Source organism: Amphibalanus amphitrite, unplaced genomic scaffold, assembly GCF_019059575.1.
Source record: "Amphibalanus amphitrite isolate SeventyFive unplaced genomic scaffold, NRLGWU_Aamphi_draft 000379F_arrow, whole genome shotgun sequence".
Taxonomy (NCBI): domain Eukaryota; kingdom Metazoa; phylum Arthropoda; class Thecostraca; order Balanomorpha; family Balanidae; genus Amphibalanus; species Amphibalanus amphitrite.
This window is the reverse complement of record NW_024881873.1, coordinates 256,813-269,345: the sequence shown is the minus strand read 5'-3', so window position 1 is coordinate 269,345 and position 12,533 is coordinate 256,813. Positions and strand designations below refer to the sequence as shown.

General features: G+C 47.0%; 1 protein-coding gene across 1 annotated transcript in view; it reads left to right on the top strand.

Moving 5' to 3' along the window:
* The window catches only part of LOC122390022 (calumenin-like), a 41,025-nt gene extending 29,949 nt beyond the window's left edge, over window positions 1-11,076 (top strand). The window contains exons 6-9 of the mRNA XM_043382586.1: window positions 1,881-2,039; window positions 5,237-5,384; window positions 5,640-5,755; window positions 10,520-11,076. Of these exons, the coding sequence (XP_043238521.1) occupies window positions 1,881-2,039; window positions 5,237-5,384; window positions 5,640-5,755; window positions 10,520-10,708 (612 nt within the window). The 3' untranslated portion in view covers window positions 10,709-11,076. The remainder of the gene's footprint in view (window positions 1-1,880; window positions 2,040-5,236; window positions 5,385-5,639; window positions 5,756-10,519) is intronic.
* Window positions 11,077-12,533: the final 1,457 nt, after the last annotated feature.

Sequence of the window (12,533 nt, the reverse complement as noted above, 5' to 3'; positions counted from 1 at the left end):
AAAAACCTTTTTCACATAAGAAAATGTTCTAGGAAATTTTCATATTTTATAGAAACTACAGTAGAAATAGTATAGATGTCGAGTAATTTTTATTTAAGAAAAAAGAAAGCTCATTATCTCCCTTTAACGGAAATTTCTGAGTATGAGCGGCCGGCAGGCCGTTCGGACGCTTCTACGAGGCTTATATCTCAGCAACCCCTTGACCGATTTACATGCGGTAATTTTTGTAGGGTACCTTCATTCCTTCTACCAAGTATTGGACTATTCCCGATGCGTGTGGCTAAACCCTTATGCACGTGCTACGTGCCAAACGAAGAGGTGTCACTTTTGTAACAATTGCAATATCTCGGTAACTACTGGGCTGATTGCGCTGAAAGTTAACATGTAGGTAGGCACCCACTAGGCCATGCATATCTATGCATGTGTCACAGCTGGGGTGCTGCTGCATGTGCGCACGTGCAGGGGTCGATTCCAGATCTCGAGAAAGTGTGAACCGATTGCGCTGAAATTTGGTAGGGGAAGTTGGGGGAACGCCGAATACTTTTTTTCTGACGCCCGTAGCACGCAAGGTAGACAACATAAGCTATTCTTGTTGGCGTCATTCGAGAGGCCAGTCTTTTGCCTTTCAAACATACCAGGCGCATTTGATGAATTCGCATACCGTTAAGCGCACAAACTAAAAATATCAAAGAAGTGACTTTTTCGGCGTTGCCCCGGACTGCGGGGAAAGTCGAAAATGGGAGAAATGATCTACGGGAATGCCGAAAATGATGTTTTGCTATTTTATCTCAAATTTTATCCAGAATTCGTCAAAGCTGACACGCGTTTTAAGAGCTTGAGGACGCTTGGTGCACACTGGAAGTTATAATTGTTTGATATAATAAGAAAAGGCCAGGTAAATCATTCCTTATGGTAACAGGCCGTTGTGTCGGTTAAAAGTGTAATTTGTGTGACTAAAAATACGCGTTGCTATTCTACAGCGGTAAAGTTCACGTAGCGTGCTTTAACGCGCGTAATTGCACGTTTTCGGCATTACCCCAGCCAGCCATACTTTCATTTGCAGGCCCATAACTTTTCAACGTGCTGTATAAATTTCAAATAGGCAGCACACTTAGGTATGCAAAGACGTGCTGAAGATTACTTGACCGAATTGGCCAGACAAACAGTAGCATAATGAGTAGGAAATGCAGCTTCGAAATCGCATGTAGTACAAAGGAAACGTACCTTGAAAACGCTCTCGGCGCCCTCACAGCCGAAGTATTCCGAATGACGACTGGTAACAAACATGCGTTGGTAGGTAGTCACTTAAGCTTCAGAGCATCTTCAGAGCATCTGACAGGTGGCATCCATGTCGTACGGTTTTCGAAATATCTCGAATTTCGGCTTTGCCCCAACTCCGGCATTGCCCCAACTTCCCCTACATGGTTTGAGACCGGTTAGTAGGGTGCCGTGCAAAAGTCAGTTGGGACCCATTTTGCACGTGCGCACGTGCAGGGTGCCGCTTCCAGATCTCGAGAACGGCTAGGCCGATTGCGTTCAAATTTGGCACATCGCTAGAGACCGGTAGGGTGCCGTCAGCCGTGCACAATTCTGTTGGAGGTACCCCCTCGAAATTTCGCACGTGCAAGGCTCACCCTCTCGCTCGCTCCGTTAGTCGCCCCAAAAGGCGTTATACTGGTTTTATAGATAATAAAAATTCATCCTATTGAAAATGCTGACTAAACTTTTCAACGGAGATACTCTGCAGTCTGCACGGTTACCTGAATTGCTAAATCTGTAATGCTTTTTTAGTGGTATTCCGCCACCAGGTTTTAGTTCACCGTTTCGAATAACAAAGCTAGTGTTAGTCCCGACAACGTTCTGTTCTGCTGTCGCGGCAGGCGCACACCACTAACGACAAGGACCACATCACGTGGGAGGACTACAAAAAGTCCGTCTACGGCTTCACCGACGACTCGAACGACCAAGAGGACGAGGACGGGGACAGCTACAAGAAGATGATTGAGCGCGACCACAGGAGGTGGAGGACGGCCGACGCGGTAAGCCAAGAGCGCAGTGTTTGGGGCGAGTCATTACCAAACCCATAGGTGGGCAGTTGGGCTCGGTCTACTCCTCCCTTACGGAACGGTGGTCGGTGTTACATTTCAGGAACGAGCTGGCTACTTTCAACGGACCTAATAACCTATGCCATATCAGTGGTGGCTCGTTAACCCGCGCCCCACAGGGGGGGGGGTCTATTCATAGCCCCTTCTCGTTTTTCTGCAATAACTTCTAAGCCGCCAGACCTATCGACGCGAAACTTTCAGTACCTTCGGCTGCATCAATTTGACACCTTGTGTCAAAATATGAACTTCGTAGCTACCATATGTACGCCGGAAATGACGTCAGAGTGACGTCATGTTCGGCCGATTTTAGAACAAAACATTGAACTGCGGCAATCGCTCTCAAGAGCTTAGTTTTTAAGCTAGATACGATTTCTTTGCATAAGAGGACTCAGAATATTGCGTTCTCGGATTTTCCAAAAATTTGAAAGTGTTGAAAATAATGTATATGAAATTTTAAAGTTTTAAAAAGTAATATACAAATTTCAAATTCATAAACTTCATGACTTTTCCAAATTCATATTTTTATCTTTTTTTAATGTTCTTTTCGAAAAAAAACGAAATATATGTGATAGAACACATGCCTATGATATACTGTAGCAAGTTTTAGCTGTATATTTTACAAATGGGTACGCTACACGCAGTCTAGTAGAAATTTTACTGTTTAAACTTTCTGAATCATTTTTTTTTCAGTATGCGTTTGACATCGCACTCCAATGTAAATGGCACCATCGTGTTCCTGAGCTTAAACGGCATCCGATAGACATCTTTTTTGGTGAAAAGTTTCAGCTTTAGGTTTTGACCTTTTTGGACCTGAAAGTGGCCTGACCTCTGCTAAGTTTAACTCAAAATGCCCTCGAATGACATTAACTACATCGAATTCGAAATATATGGTCTAAATGGATCATAAAACATTTGTCACGTGACCGATGCATGATAAAGATGTCCGTGACCTGGGATGACCTGGCCTGGCCCTGACCTGAAAATCAAAGTACAAGTTTGGTACCCTCAAATTACCTAAAGCATCTACATACGAAATAATAAGCCTGATAACAAAAATAAACAAAAAATAAACAAAAAATGTAAACAAAAAATAAGCCTGATCTGACTGGTAAGCCGGCTGCCACTGCCCAAAATGTGAACAAGCCAAGCATTGATAGTTTTTTCTTTGACCTGACCTGTGACGTCATGTCCTCGAGGTCAGTGAAATTAGGTTTCGCTCAACAGTTTTTCCAAGGCTATCAGAGCCGTTTGAATTCTGGCCCACTAGTTTTGAGTAGGTCGTGTTACACGCAGATCCCAGTGGGGCGCGGGTTAATCCGTTACAATTTATCCACTGCTCCGCTCCACCTTCGCTGTTGGTTATCCGAGCGGGCTGGTCAAACAATGATCTTCAGCCTGTGTTAGTGTGTGTTGGTCTCAGATAACTGGGATCTCAGCTTGTTTAGTACACACTCCACTCTTGTGTGTATTTTTAAGCTGTTAAGATATAACTTTCTTTTATTTTACGCAAATAAATGGAGAACGACTGACGAAAGTCATGTTTTGCTGGAAGGGAGGAACGAGTAACGAAGCTGCAATTATGTGGGACGGTGCCCACTGCCCACCTATGACCGATTCCGGCTCGGCTACACGGGGGCGGATGCTAGATGGATCTGGTTGCAGAATGTGAATTTCGAAGTTTACTAGCTATTGTCGGTAGTTCACTCGAAATGTATGTATGTAGGTTCCCCCTTTAACCCGCGCCCCGCTGGGGGGGGGGGCAGAATCTGCCCCCCCTCCCGTTTTTCGCCAATAACTTCTAAACGCGTTACGCCAGCGACGTCAAACTTTCAGTACCTTATCATACATCAATTTGACACGCTCCCTGAAAATTTGAGCGAAATCCGTCGGAAAATTTTTGAGAAATTGACGTTTTAGTGACGTCATGTTCGCCATTTTCGCCTCAAAAACGGCAAAATTTCAAACGCCGCTAACATCTTCATTTTTAAAGGAATCAAGACGTAACAAAAAAGGTTATACGTGATTCTACTTTGTCTATCAAATGGCTATCTCAGTTTTTTGAAAATTTTGGATTTTGGCCAAATTTTTCCAAAAAACTGACTTTTTTGGGAATATATTTATAAAATCCAAAATTTTGGGTTTATCGAAAAAAACCGGAATATATGTCAAAGAACTGGTCTATGTGCACCTACATACCAATTTTTAGAAGAATCGGTTCAAAAATGTGGGAGTTATTCAAAATGTTATGACGTCACGACACACAAAATTTTTGAAAAATGATTTTTTTTGGAAGTTCTAGACCTCGTACGGAAACAAAAATAGCACCATTCGATTCGCCGTGAAAAACTGCATCGGATAGACACCTTTTTAGGCCTTAACAACCAACTTCAAAATTTGACCTCACTTGACCTGACCTTGACCTGACCTCGACCTGAAATTCATCCAGAGGTGGTCCATATCACTTATTGAGTGTGCCTATTGAATTCCATGAGTAAAATGACCCATAAAACATGTGTCGCACATGCCCTTTTCTATATTTTGTTTTTGGTGACCTGACCTGACCTGACCTGACCTTGACCTTGACCTTTGAATGACATTGTGTGCAACGAATATTGTCTTGGTAGTCTAAGAACACGTTTTGGGCAATCAGTCTCAGTCCATTCTTCGGCAACTACGGTACAAGGCCGATACTGTAGAAACTTGCATTTTGTACCCTTGACCTGACCTTGACCTGACCTCTGACCTACTTAAGCAAAAAAATTTGGGCTCCTAAGATCCGCCTTGTTGAGAGCTTTCGATTGCCGTTTTCCCCGTCTTTCTACGACCATCGGTTCGGAAGTTAGACAGGGGGGGCAGAATCTGCCCCCCCAGCAGGGCGCGTATGGCTGAATAGCCCAGCGGGGCGCGGGTTAAGTGGACAATTTTTTTCGAATCGAAAGATGCCAAATATGAACTATGATAATGTAACGGGAGCGGAGCAAAGCTCCGTGAAATTCAACGTATCTGCGTTCTACTTACCCATAATTTTTATTCTTTTTTATTTCATAGTTGATTAGTAATCAATGAAAGCACTGCCAGACGGATAAATGACACTGGCCTGCAAGCATTGATGAGTGGATTGCTGTCACCAGGACGGCGATGGCAATCTGTCGCGCGAGGAGTTTGCCCACTTTCTTCATCCCGAAGAGGTGGACCACATGAAAGAGATAGTCGTTATTGAAACCATGGAGGACATCGACAAGAACAAAGACGGGAGAATCACAGAGGACGAGTACATCGGTGAGAACTGTACTTATTGTTCTCCAACAGCATTTCACATCTGTAGGAACAAGTGCCTGAAGCGTTTGCTCTCATCGTCGTAAGTAAATTACTCCGAAAGGTTGCATTATGTTTCGGGAAAAGGTCGCCGCACGTTTGTACACAACGATTCTGATCATTAACATTAACTTAGCCCGTCTCTTCCTAACGGTCCGGATATTGTGTGACTTCTCTGTGTTTGTGTACTCAATTACTGACTGTGTGAACTGTGTGCAGGCGATATGTTCGACGCCGCGGGGGGCGGGGAGGAGCCAGAGTGGGTACAGAAGGAGCGCGAGCAGTTCAAAAACTACCGCGACAAGGACGGAAACGGATACCTCGACAAGGAAGAGGTATGCCATTCTCAGAGTGCTGCATCATTGGTCATTGATGACGTCGTGTTTGATATAACATGCCTCGCATGGCGTGCATTGTTAAAGTCATCCGTAAGTACATTGCTGGTGTCGTCAAATATCAAATATTGATGTGTAAAAATATCTGACATTCGAGATAACTACACTGTGATCGCTATGTAACAAAGCCGATTCGCTGTAAAGCGGATTGAGAGATCAGAGATGTGTTGTTGCATTTATGATTTACTAGAGGTACAGGTTTACGCGATAACTGTATGTTTTGATATGTATGATTAACGGGTGCATTAGTTTGGGTGTAGAAGCTTGCATTTTTATTGGTATTATGTGTGAAGAACTGGGTAACTGCTTTTAATTGAACTGTAAAGTATGATGGTGACATGCATGCGAGTTGTTCGAGTCCTTTGTAAGTTAGGATTTTACTCAATTTAACCCTACCCTACCCTACCCCTACCCTACCCTACCCCTACACTACCCTACCCTACCCTACCATACCTTACCCTACCCTACCCTACCCTTTCCTACCCTTACACTACCCTACCCTACCCTTACCCTACCCTACCCTACCCTAACCCTACCCCTAAATTACCCTTCCCTACCCTACCCCTACACTGCCCTACCCTACCCTACCCTACCCTACCCTACCCTTACACTACCCTACCCTGCCCTTACACTACCCTACCATACCCTACCCTACCCCTACCCTACCCTACCCTACCCCTACCCTACCCCTACCTCTACCCCTACACTACCCTACCCTACCCTACCCTACCATACCCTACCCTACCCTTACCCTACCCTTACCCTACCCTACCCTACCCTACCCTACCCTTACACTACCCTACCCTACCCCTACACTACCCTACCCTACCCTACCCTACCCTAACCTACCCTACCCTACCCTAAACTACACTACCACCAACAGTCCAAGTTTCAGCTAAATCGGCACAGAAACGGCTGAGATATTGCAAAAACAAATTTATTGGGACGCCATTTAATTGCGTCCCAGAAAAGCTATTTCTGGCACCTAAAAGCTGACTCGCCCCAAAATTGGTCCTCAGCACCTATTTGGTGGATACCAGCACCAATCATGGAAAATGGCCTTAATTAGCTGTTTCTGGCACCTATTCATCGGTACGCCTTACTCTTTTTTTCTGAATCTGGCACCTAAATGCTGAGCGTAGCACCAATCTAGTAGAAAAATGAATTACTGGCTGGTAGAATCATGTTGTTCTGGTATAATGACCCCTGGAGTCTAGCCTAAAGGTTGCCAGTGCACCTACACTCTAAGACAGTCCCGTAGTGATCTCAGCATTGTATATGACGTTTAAGTAAACAAATAATATTGATTTGTTTGAAAAAAACAATGTCATTTAAATATTTAAAAGTATTAATTTGTTATGCTTAAAGGGAAACATTTTTGTGAGTAATTGTTTCGATTTTGACCATTAAAACGGGTATTGTATTTTTTGACGTCATCAAATAGCTCCAAAAAAGAAATGTAATGTTTTCATTCCGTTCAAGGCCGCTGAAGAAACGCGGGATCTTGCGTGGGACATTTTCCGTTGTTTGCCGCGCAGAGATGTGCCGTGGTTGTGCCTTTTTCATCCGTTTCTTACTTATGTGTGCATGAAGCTTTGATTTTGTTTTGGTTATTGTGTGGCCGGTCAGTCAAACGCCCCTGTAGAAACCGGACGCTGCGTTTGATCGAGATGGAGTCAGACGATGATTGCAGAAAGCCAGAAAGCTAATAATATTGAAAAGAGGGCCGGTTGCGTGGCATGTCTGTTCAGAGTTGACATTTTGCTTTACTCCAGTTTATGACCTGAGAGCCTGGCTGGAAGTGACAGATCCAAACTTTTCACGTTAAAATGGCTGAGGGTGCAATAATCTCTACATAGCGGGCTGGTATAGGAGCGTCTTGCTATGATGCACCATAGCTGGCTAGTGATTCTCTTTTGGCTAGAAATGGCATTAATCATTATCTCCACTGGCGAAAATGGCACTTGACATCACCGAATGCAAAGTTCATGTTTGTTAGGATACATAAAATCAGGAAGATTACGCGAATTAGGTAGGCAAACGTGGAATAAAATAGGTGCTGGATATTTTGGTTTTGGTGCTGAATCAGCAAACAGCAAATACGGAGTTCAACTAGACGATCTGGCAACTTTAGGCTGTGTGGAAGCAATTAGGTGCCAGATTCAGATATTAGGGTCGAATAAGCATTTTGGGGCTGATCAGCAATTAGGTGCCAGAAACAGCTTTTTAGGGACCAGAAACAAATATTCCCCAATTTATTGTATTTGCTGGTGATCCCCTTGGCGAGCGGTGCCCGGCGCCGGTATTCATTGTCAAAGTTCAACGACCTCCCGGCTCTGATGCTTTTCACTCAGAACAACTGAACCTAAAGCACGTGCCTTCTGCTCGGCACCGGTCGCGGCCCCACCACGTGCACACCGCTGAAGCCACACCGTCGAAAATTTAATACGACAAATGAGTGCACGCGCTCGACTTGGCATGAAAATTTCACCCCCGTAGCCCTTACCGTTTCCGAGAAATAGCCTGTTTTTGCCGATTCTAATGCTAACCCTATGGCACACATGAGCACGCGCCACGGGCGCACCCTCGGCCGCATCGTGCCCAAAATTTGATACGACCTGTTTTTTTACGTGACCCACGACTGGTAAAAATTTCACCATCCTGCGTCAATCGACGGCGCCGTAATATGCCTTTTAGGGAGTAACCCCGACGGCGTGGGCGGCGGACTTTTTAGGATTTATAATATAGACTAGAGGTACAGGTTTACGCGATAACTGTATGTTTTGATTTATGTTATGTTACGGGTGCATTAGTTTGGGTGATTGACTTGTATTTTTAGCTGTATTATTTGTGTAGATTTGGGTAGCTGTTTTTAATTGAACTGTAAGGGATGGTGACAGTTGCGGGGTGTTCAAGTGTTTTGTATGTTGGGCCCTTTTTGAACTCAACCATACCCCTACCCTACCCTACCCCTACCCTACCCTACCCTACCCTACCCCTATACTACCCTACCATACCCTACCCTACCCTACCCCTACACTACCCTACCCTATCTTACCACTACCCTACTCTACCCTACCCTTCCCTACCCTACCCTACCCCTACACTACCCTACCCTACCCTCCTACCCTACCCCTACACTACCCTACCCTACCCCTACACTACCCTACCCTATCTTACCACTACCCTACCCTACCCTACCCTTCCCTACCCTACCCTACCCTACCCCTATACCCTACCCTACCCGACCCTAACCTACCCTACCCTACCCTACCCTACCCCTACACTATCCTACCCTACCCTACCCTACCCTACCCTACCCTACCCTACCCTACCCTACTCATACACTACCCTACCTTACCCTACCCTACCCTACCCTACCCTACTCCTACACTAACCTATCCTACCCTACCCTACCCTACCCTACCCTACCCTACCCCTACACTACCCTAACCTACCCTACCCTACCCTACCCCTACACTATCCTACCCTACCCTACCCTACTCATACACTACCCTACCTTACTCTACCCTACCCTACCCTTCCCTACCCTACCCTACCCTACTCCTACACTAACCTACCCTACCCTACCCTACCCTACCCTACCCTACCCTACCCTACCCCTACACTATCCTACCCTACCCTACCCTACCCTACCCTACCCTACCCTATCCTACTCATACACTACCCAGCTACCTTACCCTACCCTATACCCTACCCTTCCCTACTCCTACACTAACCTACCCTACCCTATCCTTAGCCTACCCTACCCTACCCTACCCTACCCTACCCCTACCCTACCCAACCCCTACACTACCCTAACCTACCCTACCCTACCCTACCCTACCCCTACACTATCCTACCCTACCCTACCCTACCCTACCCTACCCTACTCATACACTACCCTACCTTACCCTACCCTACCCTTCCCTACCCTACCCTACCCTACTCCTACACTAACCTACCCTACCCTATCCTACCCTACTCTATCCTACCCTACCCTAACCTACCCCTACCCTACCCTAACCTACCCCTTCACTACCCTACCCTACCCTACCCTACCCCTACACTACCCTACCCTTCCCTACCCTACCCCTACCCCTACCCTACCCTACCCTACCCTACCCTACCATATACTACCACCGACAGTCCAAGTTTCAGCTAAATCGGCCCAGAAACGGCTGAGATATTGCAAAAACAAATTAATTGTATTTACTGGCGAATCCCCCTGGCGAGCGGTGCCCTGTGTCGGCCTTCGTTGTCAAAGGTCAACGACCTGCCGGCTCTGATGCTTTTCACTCAGTTTTTTAAGCGAACAACTGAGCCTAAAGCACGTGCCCTCTGCTCGGCGCCGGTCGCGATTCTAATGCTAACCCTATGGCGCACATGAGCACGCGCCACGGGTGCACCCCTGGCCGCATCGTGCCCAAAATTTAATACGACCTGTTGAATTACGTGACCCACGAGTCGTGAAAATTTCACCCTCCTGCGTCAATCGACGGCGCCGCAATAAGCGTTTTTGGGAGTAACACCGACTGCGTAACCCCGACGGCGGCGTGGGCGGCGGCGGCGGACTTTTTAAGATTTATAATAGTAGATTATTTTTATGTATTTAAAAAAAGAAACTTTGTTAAAAAGGCAAGACATCGGCCACAATAATAGTCTGTTTTTATTTATGGTAACGTCGCGCTCTGCTATGCTCAGATATCGGCGTGGATCATCCCTCCTGACTACGACCACTCGCTGGCCGAGGCCAAACACCTGATTCTCGAGTCGGACACGGACCAGAACGGCGAGCTGACCAAGGAGGAGGTGCTCAACAAGTACGACGTGTTCGTCGGCTCACAGGCCACCGAGTTCGGCGAGGCTCTTTACAAACACGACGAGTTTTAGACATCTGCAGATGCCGCACAGGTTAATATTGAGCTTATGAAATATGCATGTTTACCTGCTTATTTTTTCAACTGATTCGTGTTACTATTGGTGTGTAGAGTGAGAAGCGTTTATCAAATGTGAATCAGGTTCTCAACTGCTAGTCGTTGCGTAGGGGGCTTTTAGCGTTAGCCGGCACTGTTCGATTTCCTAGCGCGAAAAATACTTAAATGGCTGTTCTTAACATGCATGTGCTGCTGTGAATGCTTATGTTCAACTTGGTCTACTGTTTAGTGTGTCTTGCGTGGGCAATCGAGTCCTCACAACGTACTATTACCGCCAGAGTGTTTATACCGTTTGACTTGAGCAAATAAAGTTTATATGAAAAAGGGACATCTTTCTGAAAGGATCGCCGTATGGAACTAGGTAGGTAATTACGGAGCGAGCGAAGCGAGCGTAGTCTTTCCTTAGATTAACGGAAATTTCTGAGTATGAGCGGCCGGCCGGCCAGCCGGCCGGCCGGCCGGCCGGCCGGCCGTGGTCACGCTTTTGCGAGGCTTATATCTCAGCAACCACTTGACCGATTTACATGCGGTAAATTTTGTAGGGTAGCTTCATTCCTTCTACCAAGTATTGGACTATTCCCGATGCATGTGGGTGACCCCTTATGCACGTGCCACGTGCAAAACGAAGAGGTGTCAGTTTTGTAATTGTTGCAATATCTCGGTAACTACTTGGCCGATTGCGCTGAAAGTTGGCATGTAGGTAGGCACCCACTATGCAATGCATATCCATGTGCCAGAGTTGAGGTGCTGCTGCACGTGCGCACGTGCAGGGGTCGATTCCAGATCTCGAGAACGGCTGGACCGATGGCGCTCAAATTTGGTACATGGTTAGGGACCGGTTAGTAGGGTGCCGTGCAAAAGTCAGTTGGGACCCATTTTGCACGTGCGCACGTGCAGGGTGCCGCTTCCAGATCTCGAGAACGGCTGGGCCGATTGTGCTCAAATTTGGCACATCGCTAGAGACCGGTTAGTAGGGTGCCGTGCACAACTCAGTTGGAGGTACCCCCTCGCAATTTCGCACGTGCAAGGCTCACCCTCTCGCTCGCTCCGTTAGTCGCCCCAAAAGGCGTTATACTGGTTGGTTACATTTCCCTGGACATAGGGTGGTTGTTGAAATCTGGTACTGAGAGTTGCGAATCGACGCTGAAAAGTTTACAAGAGGGTGTTCTTCGTGACGTCAGTGCGCTGGGACACTGAGCCGTGCCGCCAATGTACGGACTACCCCAGGGACATCAGCTGCCATAGTCCATACCATGTCCTCTATCCGTGGGCTGCCCCCAATGGCAGTCTCCGCGCTCCGCTGGGTCGGCAGCGAGCTCCGCGCGCCTGTGACCCGCTCCGGAGCCCCTCCCCCCCCCCCCGTGGGATCCGGGAGCGGAGGCTGGGACCGACCCGGAACGTGCCCGTGTAAACAAACCCGGCCCGCCAGCTGCCGTCTCTGCCGCCGGACGTGACGAGCCCCACAGGCCGGCTGCGGCGCGGCGGGCGTGTTTGGTTTTCGCGGTGCACGCGGGCCTGACGCGGGCAAGCGATCACGCTGGCATGAATTTCATTGGGAACGTTTTATTCCGTAATTAAATTTTTTGGGCGTTTGTTAAAAACGAAAAAGAAAACACTCACAATCATATTCGTAAAGACGTCACAATTCAAGCTGTACCGAACAACATAGTGCCATAGTAGCGGCGGAACACCTTCAATTAGGGGGGGGGGTGGCACTGCCGACTTTTGGTCCCATTCTTTTCATGCATCGCCCATAGGGCTAATGTTAAAATGCCAAAATC